Source organism: Dasypus novemcinctus, chromosome 3, assembly GCF_030445035.2.
Source record: "Dasypus novemcinctus isolate mDasNov1 chromosome 3, mDasNov1.1.hap2, whole genome shotgun sequence".
NCBI lineage: Eukaryota > Metazoa > Chordata > Mammalia > Cingulata > Dasypodidae > Dasypus > Dasypus novemcinctus.
The window spans coordinates 9,794,730-9,814,210 of record NC_080675.1 but is presented as its reverse complement, the minus strand read 5'-3'; the positions used below and the strand labels follow the sequence as shown (position 1 = coordinate 9,814,210).

Here is a 19,481-nt window from a genome sequence, read left to right as displayed (position 1 = left end):
TTTCCTAAACTAGATTTGCCTGATTTTGTTTTTTGATACGTTGCTTTAAGTGTTCTCAAATCTAATTTTCTTCACCCCTGGCCCTCATTTATTTGCTGAAGAAATGGTATAAATCCTATTTCCCACAGTCAGGACTTCATGGATTGCATTCCTATGTTATATTTGAACATGTTCTTCTGTCTCTTGCATATCCTGTGAATCGGAAGGCTTGACAAATTCAGGTTCTATTTATTTATTTATTTGGCAAGACTACTTCATGGGTAATGTGTGTTCTTTTTACTAGGGGGGGCATAGAATGTCTGAATATCTGTCATATTTTGTTGTTAGTAGCCATCAATGCCTGAATCCATTAATTCATTAGGGATTGGAAATGGTCATAATCTAAAGCCATTCTTCTTTATTTATTAGATGAAATATTTCTATAAGGGTAAATTTCTATTCTCTTTGGTTCCTTAGTAGTACAATTCATATAGGGAAGAAAGGATGAGTGCTTGATTCTTCCCTTTATTTATCACTTTACAAAATTGAATGGTTTCCTGTTACCTTCTGGAGGTGACCATTTGGGTTTCTTCCTTTACTTTTATGAACATTTGCATTTACCTATTTTATGTATTTTAATTTGGTTATTATCTTTACTGATGTTCAGTTTTCCCATCTGGGAAAGTTGGACAATCTTCCAAGCTAGCTCCTTAGAACTTGTGATATGACCCTAGTATATTTTGACAGCTTCCTTGCATCTATGACAGGATGTTTGAAGCTCATCTTGTATATTTCTAGCCCCAGACTTGGAATCAGCCATTTCTTTATTTCAAGATCACAGTACCTGTGCTAGGGATGCTCATTGCTGCTGGGTTGGTTATTGTTTCTAAGCCTTTTTTGTGAATGAGGCTAGGAGATAGAAAGGTGTGTGTGAGTTTGTATGTTTTTTTTTTTTTAAACAAGTCAATTTTATTGGTACATGTTAATAAAGCATACAGTTCATCCAAAATGTACAGTCAGTGGTATTTGGTATAATCACGTAGTTTTGCATTTTATTATTTCAGTAATAATTAACAAAAAAAACTAGACAAACAAAATTCCTCAGCTCTCAATCTCTTTTATTTGCCCTGCTATACATGGCTGCTGTTTCCGGCTATTATTGCAAAATTATTTGTTGATTAAGCAGTGTTATTGAGATATACTCACATACCATATGATCTAGCCAAAGTGTATAATCAATGGCTTTTAGTATAATCACAGTTTTGTACATTTATCATCTCAAAAATTTTAGAACCATTTCATTATTCCAAAAGAAAGACCCCACACTACTTAGCATTCCTTCCTCAGATCAACATAACCACTAATATAATTTCATTTTTATAAATTGATTTATATTTGCGTTTGATATAAATGGACTTATACAATATATAGTACTCTGTATCTGATCCCCTTCACTTAGTATAGTGTTTTTGTGTTTTTTTGTCTGATATTAACTTTGTAGTATTAACTTACATTTGCTCAGCTTCAAAGAAAAGTAGTCTTATATATGCAATTCCACCCATATTCATACTTCACATAATATATTTATATTTCACATATTTAGTTCATAATAGGGCAGTCATACAGTATTTTTCATTTTGTGTCTGGCTTGCTTCATTCAACGTAACGTCGTCCAGGTTGATCCATGTTGTATTATGTTTGATGACTTCATTTCTAATATCCCATCGTGTGTATACTCCACAATTTGTTTATCCATTCATCACTTGATGGACACTTGGGTTATTTTCAACTTTTGACTATCATGAATAATGCTGTTTTGAACGTTGGTGTGCAGATGTCTGTTTGTGTCACTGCTCTCCGTTCTTCTGGGTATATACCTTGCAAAAGTATTGTCGGGTCCCATGGCAAGTTCCTTTAGAACTGCCAAACAGTCCTCCACGGTGGCTGGACCATTCTGTATTCTCACCAACATTGAATAAACAGTCCTTTCTCCCTACATCCTCTCCAGCATTTGCAGTTTTCCAACTTTTTAATAGTGGCAGTCTAATAGGTGTGAAATGGTGTCTCATTGTAGTTTTCTTTTTTTTTATAGTTCATTTTTTATTTCTCTCCCCTTCCCCCTATCCCCTCCAGTTGTCTGCTCTCTGTGTTCATTCACTGTGTATTCTTCTGTGTCCTCTTGTATTCTTGTCAGCAGCACTGGAAATCTGTGTCTCTTTTTTGTTGTGTCAGCTCTCTGTGTGTGCGGCGCCACTCCTGGGCAGGCTGCACTTTTTCACGTGGGGTGGCTCTCCTTACGGGGCGCACTCCTTGCGCATGGGGCTCCCCTACATGGGGGAAACCCCTGCATGGCACAGCACTCCTTGTGCACATCAGCAGGGCGCATGGGCCAGCTCAAAACATGGGTCAGGAGGCCTTGGGTTTGAACCCAGGATCTCCCATGTGGTGGGTGGATGCTCTATTAGGTGAGCCAAATCTGCTTCCCTCATTGTGTAGTTTTGATTTGCATTCCCTAATTGCTAGTGATGTTGAACATTTTTTCATGTGTTTCTTTGCCATTTGTATTTCCTCTTTGACCGGTTGTCTCTTCAAGTCTTTTGCCCATTTTTTAATTGGATAGTTTGCCTTTTTATTGTTGAGTTGAATGATCTCCTTATATATATATCATGGATATTAAACACATCAGATATGTGAACGCCAAATATTTTCTCACATTGAGTTGGCTGCTCTTTCACCCTTTTGACAAAGTCTGTTGAGGAGCAAAAGTGTTGAATTTTGAGGAGGTTCCATTTATCTACTTTTTCTTTTGTTGCTCGTGCTTTGGGTGTACGGTTTAAGAAACGTCTGCCTACTGTAAGATCTTTAAGATGTTTTCCTACATTTTCTTTAAGGAGTTTTATGGTCGTTTATATATATGTGTCCTTGATCCATTTAGAGTTAATTTTTATAAAAGATGTGAGATAGGGGTCTTCTTTCTTTCTTTTGGATATGGATACCCAGTTCTCTCAGCACCATTTGTTGAATAGACTGTTTTGGCTCACCTGGGTGGGCTTAACAGCCTTGTCAAAAATCACTTGACTGTAGATGTGAGGGTCACTTTTTGAGTTCTCGATTCGGTTCCATTGGCCAATCTGTCTTTCCTTATGCCAGTACCATGCTGTTTTCACTAGTGTATGTTTTAAAGTCAGGAAGTGGGTAAACTTCATTCTTCTATTTTAAGACATTTTTGTCTGTTTGAGGCAACTTACCCTTCTGTATTAGTCAGCCAAAGGAGTGCTGATGCAAAATACCAGAAATGGGTTGGTTTTTTTAAAGGGTATTTATTTGGGGTAGGAGCTTATAGATACTGGGCCATAAAGCGTAAATTACTTCCCTCACCAAAGTCTATTTGGAGATGGCTGACGATGTCTGTGAGGGTTCAGGCTTCCTGGGTTCCTGTGTTCCTGGGGCTTGCTTTTCTCTGGGTTCAAAATTCCTTCCTTCCATGGGCTAGCTTCTCTTTCCTCTGGATGCTGACTTCCCTGGTCTTCAGTATCAAACACTAATCTAACATCATAAATCCTCAACTCTGTTCTTTGTCATGCCTTTTATCTGTGAGTCCCCACCTACTAAGGGGTGGGGATGCATTGCCCTAATCATAACTCAGTCATGCTCAGGTACAGATCAGATTACAAGCATAATCCGATATTTATTTTTGGAATTCATCAATTATATCAAACTGCTACACCTTCCAAGTAAATTTGATTATTGGCTTTTTGATTTCTGCGAAAAAGGCTGTTGGGATTTTTTTGGGATTACATTGAATCTAAATTATTTTGGGTAGAATTGACATCTTAATGATATTTAGTCTTCCAATCCATGAACACGGAATGTCCTGTCATTTATTTAAGTCTTCTTTGTTTTTTTTTTTTTTTAGCAATGTTTTGTCATTTTTTGAATTCAGGCCCTTTTTGTCCTTCATTAAGTTTATTCATAATATTTTATTGTTTTAGTCACTATTATAAATGAAATTTTTTTTTCTAATTTTCTCCTCAGATTACACATCTGTAGTCTAGAAAAATCAACACTATTGATTTTTGCATATTAATCTTGCATCCTGCCACTTCGCTGATTTTGTTGATCTTCTCAAAGAACCAATTTTTGGTTTTGCTTCTTCTCTCTTCTGCTGGACTCGTCTATTAATTCTAGTGGTTTTCTTATGGATTTTTCAGGATTTTCTGGATATACGATCCATGTCATCAGTGAATAGTGAAAGTTTTACTTCTTCCTTTCCTATTTGGGTGCCTTTCATTTCTTTGTCTAGCTAGAACTTCTAGCACAATATTGAATAATAATGGTGACAATGGGCATCCTCCTCTCTTGTTCCTTACCTCTGCAGGAAAGCTTTCAGTCTTTCATCATTGAGTAAAATGCTAGCTGTAGGTTTTTCACACATGTACTTTACCATATTGAGAAGGCTTCTTTCTATTCCTAGCTTTTGGAGTGTTTTTATCAAGAAAGTGTACTGTATTTTGTCACATGCCTTTTCTGCATCAAGAGGATCATGTGACTTTTCCTCTTCAGTTTATCAATGTGGTTTATTGCACTAATTGATTTCTTGTGTTGAGCCCCCTTGTGTACTTGATCTTGATGTATGATTCTTTTAATGTGCTTTTGGATTCTGTTTGCAATTATTTTGTTGAGGATTTTTGCATCTTAATTCATTAGAGATATTGGTCTGTAATTTTTTTTTCTCATAGTATCTTTATCTGGTTTTGGTGTTAGGGTGATGTTGGCTTCATAGAATGAGTTTGGTAGCAGTCTTTCCTGTTCAATTTTTTTGTCAGCGCATGAGCAAGCTCGATATTAGGTCATCTTTGAATGTTTGGTAGAATTCACCTGTGAAGTCACCTGGTCCTGGGCTTTTCATCTTTGGGAGGTTTTTGATGACTGTTTTAGTCTCTTCACTTGTGATTGGTTTGTTGAGGTCTTCTGTTTCTTCTAGGGTCAGTGTGAGTGGTATATGTGTTTCTAGGAATTTGTCCATCTTGTCTACATTTTCTAGTTTTTGGCATACAACTGTTCATAATATCCTCTTATCATCTCTTTTATTTCTGTGGGATTAGTGTTAATGATCCCCTCTCATTTCTGATTTTATTTATTTGTGTTTTCTCTCTTTTAATCCTAATTTTTAAGGACTGAAGAAGATGGTAGACTTAGAATATAACAATTACTAATTTGCATTATTCTACATTTATGCACATAGTAGCCTCAGGTAATAATACCAATACTATTACCAATAATATAATTACCAGAAAGTTACTTTTTTTTTGCATATTCTATTTTTTATACTGGTACTATATCTACATTTTCAGAACATGTAGCCATACTTATGCTATCCTTTACTTTATAACCCTGCTATGGTCTCAGCTTCTGCAAGTAAATATATATTTACTGCTTTCCAAACAAAAACATGGGAGATATTTAAGATATTTAATATAAAAGAAATAAATTAAGATTTATGTCTGATATGCATCTTAAAAGATAAATCTTGACGTAGTTAATGTAAAAATATTGGTACTTACAGTGATCTATCTGTAGTCATTCTGTATATGTGAGGCTTATTCCCTAGTAGATTCTTATTCCTTTTTCCCATGTTGAAAACACCTTGCAGTCTTTGTACTTCAAATTAGCTGGGTATATCTTTGGATCCAGCTTTCTTTTCATGATTTACTTTTTTTTTCTGGCATAAAGTATTGCTGTCAAAATGTGATGACAGTCTGATTTTTTCTTTTCCTCGTCTGGGGGCTCAGTAAATATCTTCTTATACTATTAAAGTCTAGTAACTTTACTAGAATACTTCTTGGTATTGGTCATTCTGGGTTGATTTTGTTGTGGTGTCTTTTTACTATATAGTTTCACATCTTCTCTTCCCCCTCCACCCCCTTTTTTAAAGTTCATTAAAGTTTTCTTGAATTAAAGGTTTTTAAAAATTCTGTTCCCTTGCTTGATTTTCTTTGTTATCTGGGCATTTATTTTCTCATATTCTAAATTTATGAATTTTACTTAAACGTGTTTTTCTTCCATTTTGATTAAATTTTAAAATATTTTCACTGTATTTCTCTTTTTAGTTTAGTGTTCATTTTTGAAATGATTTTGCCTTTTATTTCGAATTCTTTCTTCAGTTCTACCACCTGATTTCTGAATTCTTCTAAATTTAATTCATGTTTGTCATTTATATTTTATATCTTTTAAAAATAGCTTTTAACTTGTTTTGAAATATTAGGTTATAGTTGTCAACTTTGGGAGGCATGTTTCTTTTATGTGCTTTTGTAGAATTGTTTTCTCCTTATTAATATATACCTAGTATTTGTATGGGACTAAACCCTTATCCTTTTCTGTGTGTACAGTTAGTTTTCTCTTATGTGCAGTTAGTTTTAGGTGAAGTGATTCAGATAGTCTTTATAACTTCATTCTCTAGAGTTCCTTCTTCATTTGTTTTTGTGAAGTGTTCCAAATATGGAGGCTAGCTTTCATATTCATTTTTTATTTGGATGTTCTTTTTTTGTTTGTATTATCCTTGTCTTGATCAATTGCATTCCTTCCCAGCAGTTTCTCCTCATTGTGAGACTTTGTCCTGGGAGGGGTCTTTGGCTGGTTAGTTTTGAGAGTCATGGAATATACGTTTCAGCCTCATCAGGCCATATCATGGACCCCTTGTTCTTACCCACTGTGGAGTATGCAGAACCCCTCCTAGTTTCATTGACTGTTCTCTCATCGTCTCCTGTGCTTTCTTATAAATATCTGTTGATAATTTTGAATTTTAAGGTGCATCAGAGGCACTTCCTCTTGCTTCTTTCTTTGCAGCTGCTGACATCACTTAGGTATTGTTGCTGTCTGTGGTTTGTTGTCACCATTCAGATTTGGGGGATTGTGAAGGTAGGATATGTGTGCCCTCTAGTTTTGTAGAAGATGTTATCCATGGGTTTTGAGTTTTTATCTCCTGTTGCCCTGTTTTTATGATGGAATTCAGGAAGATTGAAAAACTATGCTGCCGCCTCCACCATTTTCAGTTAACCTTTAGGAGCTGTTACTTCTGAGAGTTCTGAGTAACCTGACAATGTTGATTGTCATATGGTGGGACTATTTTTAAGAAAGAAAGAAAGTTGGTCCAAGCTTTAATTAATTATTATAGATTAGTTTCAATTTATTGGTTAAAGGAAGAAAACTAAAAATAAAGGCAAACAGTTTAATTCGGAAGAAAAATAGTTTGTATTGAGTAGAATTTATATTACTAGAGGCTGAGCTAAAATAGTTTATTTAAACTACAGTATTTTAGTCACTTCTGGGAAAGAATTCCAGAAAAACATAAAAGGTAAGTTAGTTACTGTATTTACTAGTCAGGGTTCTATGGAGAAATAGAATTAATAGGAGATAGTTGACACATTAGCCTAACCATCACAGTCACTTCTTGGAGTTATACAAAAAAGAGAAACTTTTTCAATTTTATACTCATTTTAAACTGTCTTGACTGATATAAGGAAATAATCACTCTTTGGTGGTTTGATAAAAGTGGGTAAAATTTATAAAGCATCCATTTTAGTATTTGAAAGTACTGTGTGTTTTAGTTACCTTTAGTTGGTTCCATAATGTAATTTTTTTTGATGTTTTGAGGCTAGGTTATCCCAGTTAGCAATGAAGTTCTATTCAGCAAGATTTTACAATTAAAAATACATTAATTAAGAGATTTATTTAATATGAATAAATAACAGAGGCACATTCATTTATTTTGTAGATGTTTTTGTTAATTTGGAGATTTCGACAATGAAGATGTAGCAGTATTGTTCTGTAGGAAAAAATTTTTAATCTCCGAAAAATAAAGAGCAGTGTATGGTTTATGTATATGAAGTGATAGTGGGTGGGTATTTGCCAAAAAAAACACAAACACCTCAATCTAATTATGTTTGTGTTTTTAGCATATTTGTATTCAGACTCTAACTACATATGTAATGTAAACATTACCTCTTAATAGACTTCTTCCTCCTTAATAATGTTTCAGGTATTGCAGGTAACCTTTCAGTCTTATTACCCTTCTTTCTTTACTATGTTTCTACTACATTTTTAGGGAACTACAGAATCCTAAAAGTATTTGTTTTAAATCCTTTTCAATTTATATTTGTAGAATCGAGAATTGAAATCACATACCCATACAAACATAGGTGCATATGCATCGAGTTTCTTCACTTTACAGCTGGAGACCCTTAAAGCCCAGAGAGAAGTGACATGAACAAGATTACTCAACTAACTGGTGTCACAGCTAAACTGGAATCTAGGTCTTTTGATTCTAGCCCAGTGCTCTTTTCCCAGTGTTTTCCCTGAATTTAGACTTGTCCGTTAGTGAGAAAACTGGATTGTGGTTCATCTCTGAAAGGATAGCTGGTGAGAAGGGAGGCATAGGAATGCTGGTTATCACCGGCTTTGCCTTTTCTGTTACCAAAATGACTAAACAGGCACAATTTCTCCTTGTTACTCTTGAAAGGTGTGCTCCTTCATTGTCGTGACTTCTCTGATTGTGGGGCATGTTGGTGGGGCTTTGGAGCCAGGTTATTAGTTCATCTCTTTTGTTCCACTACTTACTGGCTACTTAACTTGGATAGTTTGCTTAACTTGCTGAGCTTTAATTTCCTCATCAATAAAATGGGGCTGATGTAATCTTCACAGAGTTGTGAGGATGGATAGGAACCTATGTGTAAAGTATCTACTATCGTGCAGTAAGTACCTTTTCCCTTTCCTTTGTGTTTGTTTTCACTTTCTCTTAATATGTACTTACTCACTATTGACTTTATAAATTTTTGGTTGCATAAAGTATACATACAAAGTACACATATATTCTAATTGGATTTTGTTTTTTGTTTTTTGTTTTGTTTTTGTTGTTTTTAAATATTTTCTTTCTTTTTTTTTGTGTGTGAGTAGCATTGTTATTCACTGTAATTTAAAACTAAACATTTTCTGGAAAGCCAGTGCATAGATCATTTTACTTATTTCCTTCCAAATTAAGAGATAATCAAGTAGGATTTGAGCCATTATGAGTCAGAATTAACAGAATTCCTTTATTTAAATTTTGGAGTGAGTAGGAATTTATATAATACTTCTGTTGCACAGAAACTTTCGTCAGAGAGAAATGTTTCAAATGCTTCCAGGATTATAATTTTGAATTTTGCTTTGTTTTATATTATAGTAAAAATGCCTCGTGTAAAAGCAGCACAAGCTGGAAAACAGGGCCCTGCAAAGAGACGTCTTGCAGAACAGTTTGCAGATGGGGAGGTAATAACTGACATGACAAAAAAGGAATGGAAACTAGGATTGCCCATTGGTCAAGGTGGTTTTGGTTGTATATATCTTGGTAAGTATGTAATTACTTTAAGTTGTGAATCCAGTGATTTTTATGCTTTCTTATCAAAATGGTTTCTTAATTATGAGCTGTTACATGATGTTCCTGATAGTCTATAGTCACTTAATATTGAATGATTAAGCAAATATGCACGTTTGATAAAGGAATGAAAAAGAATACTGTTAATCACAATAGAAAAAAGGGATAAAATATCTGTAATGTCATTAGTGAGCATTATGACTTTAGATTTTAAAATATTCCATATAATCTTAATCATTTTGAGATTCCAAAAAGACCATGTACATCTTTCCTCCCCTACTGCCACCAAATTCAGATTTATTGCCTTTGTGTTTGTATAATTTGGAGATTTTCAGATCTTTTACAGGTATGGATTTCCTTTTTTTTCTGTATCACTGTAATACTCATCATAGTGGAATTTTGAAAATGACCTAGAAACTGCATTTAGACCTGACTAAATGTGTGAATAGCATATTTTTTTCTGAAAAATTTGGGAGCTCATTGTGGAACCCTGAGGTTCTCTACATTTGAAACTGAATTATTTATTTAAAATGCACTTTACCTATTACTTATAAAGTTGTCTGCTTCACTGAGAATATTAATAGTGATGCATTACTACTTATGTTTGCTTTTGCTATTTCTCTCTAAATTTTCCATTCTGTATTCTTACCCCACCTCTAATCCTGATTTATTGATTTATTTACTTTCTGCCATGGAGGTATTTTATTTTTAATGGTGGAAACCCCTCCTCCCCCTTCTTTTGTTTTCAAGCAACATCCTCTTCAGAATACTAATATTATAGCATAGATTATTACTACTATTATAGCATCTCCTGGGAACCTGTTAGGAATATAGATTCTTCGGTCCCATTCCAAATCTACTGAGTTAGAAACCCAAGGGAGAGGGTCCAGTGATGTGTTTTAAAAGAGGTCCTAGAGATTCTGACTGATGTTGAAGTTTGAGAACCATCAGCAGATAAAAGAGTTGCTGCTTTTACTCAGGAGGGGTCCCACTTACATGCCTCCAGGCCTAGTGGCCTGCAGTTGGTCAGTGGCAGTCTAGCAGGACCTTCATGAAACATAGCTTAAAAACCCCTGCTTTGTTTATTCTTTATTTTAGAATTAGGATTCCTGTAGTTCAGCAGCACCTACCTTTTGGAAATGTGTTAATTTTCTGGTTTTGTTCAGAGCCAAACCCATTCCAGTGACTTTATCTGACTTAACATGAAAATCCTCATAAACCATGAAAAAGTAGTAGCTATATTAGCCAAGCATATATTTTTTGACTTGGAGATTTAGAGGAGTTGGTAAATTACATAAGTTCTCTACTGCAGGATGTGTGAATTAGACACCTGACATTAGGGATGGAAAACTTCTTCTTTCTGGATGCTCAGGCCAAAAACCTGGAATCATTCTGGGCTCCATTTTTCCCTTTCACACTCTATGTCTAATCCATTAGTAAATCCTATTGACTTTTCTTTGAAAATATGTCCATAGTCTAACCACTTCCCACCATCTTGTCTGCTACCCCTCTGGTTCAAGCCTTCACCATCTCTGCTTGGAATATTTTAGTAGCTGCTTCACTGATCTCTCTGCTTCTGCCCTTACTGCCTACTTCCGCTTTCCACAAAGCAGCCAGAAGAATTCTTTAAAAATCAAAGTGTGTTCTTGTCAATCCTCTGCTTACAATCTACTGATGGATCCCTCTCTTATTGAGAGTAAAAGCCAAAGCCATTACGTTACCTATTAAGCCCACTGTGTTTGTACCCTGCTGTTTTTCTGATGTGCTTCCTCTTGCTTTCCACCTCACTTATTCTTCTCCATCCACTTTGGCCTCCTGACTTTCCTCAAACATGTAAAACATGCTCCCAAGTCAAGACTTTTGTACTGGTCTGCCTGTAATATTTTTCCCTTGGAGAATCACATGGTTTATTCCCTCACTGTGTTCAGATCACTGCTCAAATGATACCCTGTCAGCAAGGTCTTTTCTTACTACCCTGCAAACACTGCCTATCTTTCTTTCCTACCTGAGTTTTCTTTGATAGCATTTAGTACAATCAAACATACTTTAACTTGTTTAGTTGTTGTCTGCATCCAGCCATTGGAATGTTAACTTCATTAGAGTAGGAAGTGCTGGCCTGAGTGGAGTGCTGGCCTGCATGGAGTGCTGCCCCGTGCAGGAGTGCTGGCCCACGCAGAGAGCTGGTGCAGCAGGATGATGCATCAAAAAGACACACAGAGGAGAGAGAATAAGAGACGCAGCAGATCAGGGAGCTGAGGTGGCGTAAGAGAATGATTGCTTCTCTCCTACTCCAAAAGGTCCCAGGATTGGTTCTCCAAGCTGCCCAGTGAGAATACAAGCAGACACAAAAGAACACACAGCGAATGAACACAGAAATCAGACATTGGAAGGAGTGGGGAGAAAGGAAAAAAAGAAACATGGAAAAGAGAAGTCTTACAATAGATAAACTGTAATGATTTGGGGACTAAATTTTATTCTGTCAAGGGCCAATAGATACAGAGACTGTAATAGTATATAAGGTTAGTAATAGGCTGTAATAATGCTGTCTTATTCTGATATTAAATATTTCACTTTTTAAAACAGCTGATACAAATTCTTCAAAATCTGTTGGCAGTGATGCACCCTGTGTTGTAAAAGTGGTAAGAAAATATTTTAATCTTTTTCTTTTCTGTTGATTTAGTATAGGATTTATTCAGTTAAGTAGCCTTTTTGATAAATAGAATTAATTAAGTCATAAGGTATTACATTTTTAATAATGTTTGATATCTAATGTAACAAAAAAGTAACTTTTTAGTTTTAAGTAACTCGAGTTCAAAAAGTCCTTCTCTTCCCTTTTGAATTAGAGTGCCACTAGCATTTGGGAAAAAATAAATGGAAGCATAGAGGTTACAAATATGGAATCAAAATATTGAGCTTATTCATTTTATTTCAGCTATTTACATTAGATGAGATGTTTTTTATATTTATATTCTATAAAACTTTACTAATTAAGCATAATTTATTGTATTTTATCTTATATTTACTTCTGGACCCCCACTTAGTTTTAATTCCCAATTCTCTTCCCTTCCCCTTTTAGTAATTTAAATTATTTATCAGGATCACTTTGAACCTTCTTTACATATACTAATGTTGAAATTAATTTGTGATAGTAAAGGTTGGCAACATCCCATTTCATATAAGCATATCACTGGTCAGTTTATATTTTGGTGAACTAAAAGACATTTAATTACTTTTTTTGGTTATCAATATATTGTGTATATCAATGCATCTTTTTGCTTTACCAGCATCTGTAATCCTAGAGTTGTAGAAGCCTGATCTTCCTCCCCTCAAAATTCTTTAATACTATGAAGAGCAACTTTTTGTTAAATAGAGGAGGTAGCAGTATCTGTCATTGGGCAATTTATACACGTTCCCCACTCCCTATTTCTCCCTTTTCTCCCTCTAGAAGCTATAGGTCTCTGGAATTACCTCAAGGTTGTGTTTTTTGTTTGTTTGTTTAAATCTTTTTCTAATATGAAATATACTTGGAGATATTTGACACCTCGTGAATTGACAACTCTTGGGCCTGGATTTTCCTAGAGCTAATTTTTTTAAAACATTCTTTTTAATGAGGTAGAGTTCATATACAGGGAAATATGTAAGTTTTAAATAAAGAGTTTGATGACTTTTGACAGAAGCATATATCTGTTTAACCTCCATCCCTGTCAAAGTATAGAATATTTCCATCATTTCCAAATTTACTCTGTGCCCCTTTCCAATCAAATCCACACCCTTGGGGCAACCACTTGTCTTAGGTTTTTTCTTTTTTGCCGTGGATTAGTCATGCCTGTTTTAGAACTTCACATAAATGGTATCACATGCAATATGTTCTATTTTATCTCTGACTTCTTATGCTCAGTGTAATATTTTAAAGCTTTGTCCATATTGTTGGTGTTTTGTCATTGGTTCTATTTTATTGCTGATTAGTATTCCATCACCTAGACATAAAAGAGTTTGTTTTCCATTTCCTATTTATAGACATTTGGGTTGTTTCCACTTTTTGGCTGTTAGGAATAAACCTGCTATGAATATTTTTGTACTAGTATTTTTATGGACATGGGTTTTTATTTCTCTTGGGTAAATACCTAGTAGAATTCCTCATTTATATAGGAAGAGTATATTTAACTTTATAAGAAATTACCTGTTTTAGTTTCCTAGCTGCTAAAACAAATACCATACAATGGGTTGGCTTAAACATTGGGAATTTACTTATTGGCTCCCAGTTTTGAGGGTAGAAGACATCCAAAATTGGGGCATCAGCTAGATGATGCTTTCTTCCTAAATACTGTGGCATTTTGGTGTTTGACTTTTCTGTCACAAGGCGGTGCACGTGGTGGCATCTTTCTCTAACGGGTTCCATTGAATTCTAGCTTCATGCTTGTTCCCCATGGCTTTTCTCTCTGTGGCCTTCTTTGTAAAGCCTCCAGTAATAGGATTTAGACCCATCCTGATTAATTTGGGCCACACCTTAACTAAAGTAACTTCATTAAAAGGTCCTTTTTACAATAAGTTTAGATCCACAGGACCAGCGGTTGGGACCTGAACATGCCTTTTTTGGGGTGTTATCAGTTTGTTAGTTTGTTCTTAGCTATTATAATGAGCATAGTGATATATCCTGTTTTAATTTTACTTGCTTGATGACTAGTGATTTTAAATACTTTGTTATTGTAGCTTATTGGCCATTCATGTCTTCTTTTGTAAAGTACCTGTTTTTTTCTTTTGTTCTATGTTCACTTCCTTTCCCTACCCCCACTTTCTTAAACTTTTTATTTTGAAATAATTTAAAACATACAGGACAGTTGCAAAAATATTACAAAACTCATATGGAAAACTGACAAATTCTTCTATACCCAGATCCACCAGTTTTAACATTTTGCCACGTTTGCCTCCTTCCCTCTTTGCCTCCCTCCCTCCCTCCTTTGTCTGTCTGTTATCTAAACATTTGAGAGTGGATTGTGTACATCATCTTCCCCCTCTTTTTTTCCCCCAAGAAATTGGGTTGTTATAATTGAGTTGTAAGAATTGCTTATGTATTCTGGATATGAGTCCTTTGTCAGATATGTTTGTTGTAAATATTTTCTCTCAGTTTGTAGTTCTTCCCATTAATTTTCTGAGTGTTTTTTTCTGTATCTATTGAGATGGCTTACAGGTTTTTTTCCTCCTTTATGCTGTTAATGTGGCAATTACATTGTGTGTTAAACTAACTTTGCACTTCTTGATATATACCCCACTTAGTCATGGAGTGACTGGAGTAAAGTTTACTTAATGCTGGATTTAATTTTTTCATATTTTATTATAGATTTTTGAGTCTTTGTTCATGAGGGATTTTGTCTTAATTTTTTCCCCTAATTTTTCTGAATTAAAAAGGCTTCTTATTTTTTGCTATCAGTGTTATGTTGGTCTCATAAATTGAGATGGGAAGTGTTTTCTTTTTTTCCTTTTGAAAGATTTTGTATAAAATATGTATTATTTCTTCCTTAAATATTTGATAGCATTTATTTGGGCCTGGAATTTTCTTTGTAGGGAGGTTTAATTACAAATTTAATCTCCTAAATTAATTATAGAGTGCTCTGGATGTTATATTTTTTGTATGTCATTTTGGTAAGTTGTTTTTGAGATGTTCATTTCATCTGAGTTGTTAAATTTATTGGCATGAAGTTCATAATATTTTCTTTGTTTTCCTTTTAAGTTTTGAAAGCTCTGTAATGATATTCCATCTTTCATTGGTGATACTGGCAATCTCTTTTTCTCTTTTCCCTTGGTGAGGCTAGCTAGAGGTTTGTCAATTTTATTAATCTTTTTAAAGAAGCAACATTTGCTTTCATTGATAGATTGTTTTGTTATTTTCTATTTAATTATTTTCTCATTTTTTATTCCTGTCCTTTTACTTTCTGTACGTTTACCTTGCTCTTCTTGTTTAGATTGTTAATGTGGAAGCTTAGATTAGACATTGGCTAACATTTTCTGTAAATGACCAGATAATATATATTTTAGACTTAGCAGGACAAAATGCTTGTCTTTGTTGTTGTAGGATGAAAATAGCCATAGATAATAGATAAGCTAATGGTCATATTTCAATAAAACTATAATATTGACTGTAACAAGTTGTGAGCTGAATTTGTCCTGTGAGTCTTGGCTGCTGACACTTAGCTTAGATCACTGACTTACTCTTTTCTTTTCTAATATAAATATTTAGGGCTATAAAGTTCCATCTCTAAATTTTACTGTTGTATTTTAATTATCACTCAGTTAAAAATGTTTTTTAATTTCTTTTGTAACTTCTTTAATTCATGCGTTATAAGAAACATGTTGCTTAATTTTCAAGCATTTGAGAATTTTGAGATTCTTTTTATTATTGATTTCTAATTTAATTCTTTTATATTCAGAGTGACTTATGCTGAATGATTTTAGTCCTTTAAATCTTAAAACTTATTTTATGGACCAGTAAATAGTCTCGTGGCAAAGGTTTCCTGTGCACTGGAAAGAATTGTTGGGTATATTGTTCTATAAATGTCAATTAGATTGAGTCGATTATTAGTATTAGTCAAGCTTTTTAAATCTGTAAAAATTTTCTGTCATTTTTTTCCTTTTACCAGGGAGAAGTATTCCAGCTATAATAATTGTTGGCTTGCTTTTTTCTCTTTCAGTTCTGTTAATTTTTGTTTTATGTATTTTGAAGCTCTGTTATCAGGTACATGCCCATATAGGGTTGTTTTGTCTTTTACAGGATTTGACCCTTTGTCATTATGGAATGCCTTTCTTTATTCCTGGGAGTTCTTCTTGACCTGAGGTCTACTTTACCTGATAATAATATAGCCACTTATTCTTTAAATGGTGTTTGCACAATGTATCTTTTTTCATCTATTTTTTTAGCCTAGTTTTGACTTTATTTTAATGGCATTCTTGTAAACAATGTGTAGTTGAATCTTAATTTTTCAAAAATCCAGTGTGACAGTTTCTTTTATTGTAGCATTAAGTTTACTTAAATTTAATGTAATTATTAGTTACAATTGGCTTTATTGACTCCACTCTTACTATTTGTTTTCATTTCCTATCTGTTCTCTGTTCTGTTCACTTTGTTTACGGCTTTCCTTTAAATGGAATAGTTTTTTATGATTTCATTCTGTCTTTTCTTTGGATTTTTTTTTTTTTTAATTTCTTTAAATGGCTGCTCTATGGTTTGCAAAGAAGCACTTTTAACTTCTCGTCTACCATCAGATGATATTATACTGCTTGTTATATAGCATGGGAGGCTAACAACAGTATACTTCCATTTTCCTGCTTTTTTCCTTTATGTTATTGTTATCCATTTTACTTATACTTATGTTATAAATCCCACAATATATTGCTGTTATTTTTACTTTAAACAATTATCTTTTATAAACATTTAATATAATACTTAGGTCATTTATATTGGATGTGATTATTGGTATGAAATTGGTAATGACTTAAGTCTGCCATCTTACAATTTATTTTTTATTTTCCCCAAGTAACCTTTGTTCCCCTTTTCCACCCTTTTTTGGATTGAATATTTTTTATTATTCCCTTCTTATCTTCTTTATTGGCTTTTATCTATACCTTAGATACTGGCTTTTAAAAAATCATATGATTCCATTTATATGAAATGTCCTTAACAGCCAAATCTATAGGGACAGCCAATGGTTGCTTAGGGTTTGGGGGAAATGGGGAGTGACTGAAGAGTATAGAATTTCTTTTTGGGGTGATGAAATGTTCTAAAATTGATTGTGGTGGTGGATGTACAGTTTTGTGAACACACCCAAAACCATTGATGTACATACTCCAAATAGCATGCACATTATATCCTACAGAGCAGTTATTAGAAAATTTATTATTGAGGTAGTTGATTAAAAGTAAAATATTTTTATTTTCTTCAATTTTGTGATATTTGTGGTCGCAGTCAACTTTTTAAAAATTGTACTTTATTGTGATTTCTTGTTCTCATTAAATATCTACTTTTTTACTACCTCCTCTTTTGACTTATCACCACCACCATCATCATCTTCCACTTCTTTTTCTACTTTTTCATAAAGAGGCAGGGATGAAGGACTGGGGATATCTTCCTCCATAAAATTCGAGTGGTTCATGATTTTGAGTGATAAGGGAGGGCCTTACAGTGTAGGCATGCACTAACTGACTACATCATCAGAATTGTCTTCACTTTCACTGCTGCTTGTGGCCCTGATTATGATTTCCAGCAATCTCTGACTACATTTGATCCTGAAAATGTTGGTTCTTCTTCTCTTTCTTCTTTTTCTCTTGCTTCCAGTGTTTTCTGACTTATTTCCATGGCTGTTCAAGTTTCTTCAAACATTGCTACCAAATCACATATGTAGACTTTTCCCCCATTTTCCTTCCTCACTTTAAAGATATTGTTCCTTTTGTCTTTTGTCTTACATTGTTTCTGTTGAAAAGTTATTGGTACTTTAATCATTGTTCCTCAGTATTAACATGTCTTTATTTCTGGCTGCCCTTAAGATTTTCCTATTCATTTTTTTAAAACCCTTTTTCCCCCTTTTTACATGTTTTTAATTTCTATTGTGTTATCTTCAAATTCATTAACATTTACTTTTTAAACTTTATTTCTCTTCCCTTCCCTTCCTTTGCTCTCTGTGTACATTGGCTGTGTGTTCTTCTGTGTCTGCTTGCATTTGTCAGGTGGCACTAGGAAACTGTCTTTTTGTTGCATCATCTTGCTGAGTCAGCTCTCTGTGTGTGTGGCACCACTCCTGCGTGGGCTGTCCTTTTTTCACACAGGGCAGCTCTCCTTGCAGGGCGCATTCCTTGGCATGGGGCACCCCTATGCGGGGGCGCCCCTGCATGGCACGGCACTCCTTGTCTGTGGCAGCACTGTGTGTGGGCCAGCTCACCACATGGGTCAGGAGGTCCTGGGTATCAAACCCTGGACCCTCCATATGGTAGACGGATGCTCTATCAGTTGAGCCGTGTCTTCTTCCGAATGTTTACTTCTGTGGGGTCTAATCTGCTGTTAAGCCCATTCAGTGAAATTTTTATTTCAGACATTTAAAAAAATTTTAGAATACTACTTTTAAATTATTTTAATATTTCTTTTGAGGTTTTATTTTTTTCTTTTATTTATTGGTCCCATTTTCTTCTTCAAATATCTAGTAATACTTTATGTATCTGGACTTCACATCTGCCATGTTGTTGAGTATCTGGATTTTGTTTTGTTTTGTTTTCTAAGAGTTATTGACAGAATTAAGATTTGTTCTGACAGGCAGTTAATTTGCTTGAAGATCACCTTGACATGGTCAGAGTTTGGTTTTAAGCTTTGCCATGGCAGGCCTAGAGCCTTTAGATCTAGAGCACACTTTCTTATACCTGACCTTTATGGATTCTTCATTGATAGTTCAGGGTGTTTAGTGAGGGTTTATATCTGGTTCATTGTAGCTCAGACATCTCTTAGCTCATTGTGAGCTCTGGTAGTTCTTTTTTCAGAGTTATTTCAGAGGGTTTATATCTGGTTCATTGTAGCTCAAACATCTCCTAGCTCATGTGAGCTCTTTTTTCAGTTATTTTCTTGCCCAGCCTTATAGATTCTGTTAGTTGTTTCATGTCCAGCCTTATAAATTCTCACTCTACATTTTTCATAACTTACATTTGGCCAAATACTCAGTGGGACTCTCATGGATGTTAGATGTTCCAAACTTTCTCTGTTTTTCATATACAGATGTCTTTCATATACAGACCAGACATATAGTAGTTTGGTCTTCCCCTCTATACTCTTGTGATCTCCTAGTTCTGCTTTTTACTCCTAATCCAGCTAGGAAGAAAGCAGGGCAGTCATGGATGCATTTTGTTTTTTTTCCCCTATCTTTTAGGGTTACAGTCCTGCACTGCATATTGTCCATTGTGTGATAAGAGTAATTTCATGTATTTTATCCAATTTTATATATATTTTTTCCCAGTGGGAGGGCGAGTTGAGTCCCAGTTACTCTGTATTGCCCAGAAGTAAAAGAAATGATTACTTCCAAGTTTTGTGTCAATGTTTTGTTTCCCCTGCCGTATTCCTTTT

At 34.5% G+C, this 19,481-nt stretch overlaps 1 protein-coding gene across 11 annotated transcripts in view; it reads left to right on the top strand.

The window, feature by feature from the left end:
- VRK1 (VRK serine/threonine kinase 1) overlaps positions 1-19,481 on the top strand; it is a 114,487-nt gene that overhangs the window by 47,177 nt on the left and 47,829 nt on the right. For all 11 annotated transcript variants that reach the window (XR_011648264.1, XM_071213709.1, XM_071213707.1 and 8 more), the window contains 2 exons: positions 9,197-9,361; positions 11,972-12,027. Coding sequence is in view for 10 of the 11 variants with exons in the window: in XM_071213709.1 (XP_071069810.1) it covers positions 9,202-9,361; positions 11,972-12,027 (216 nt within the window). In the remaining variant the exon portion in view is untranslated. The remainder of the gene's footprint in view (positions 1-9,196; positions 9,362-11,971; positions 12,028-19,481) is intronic.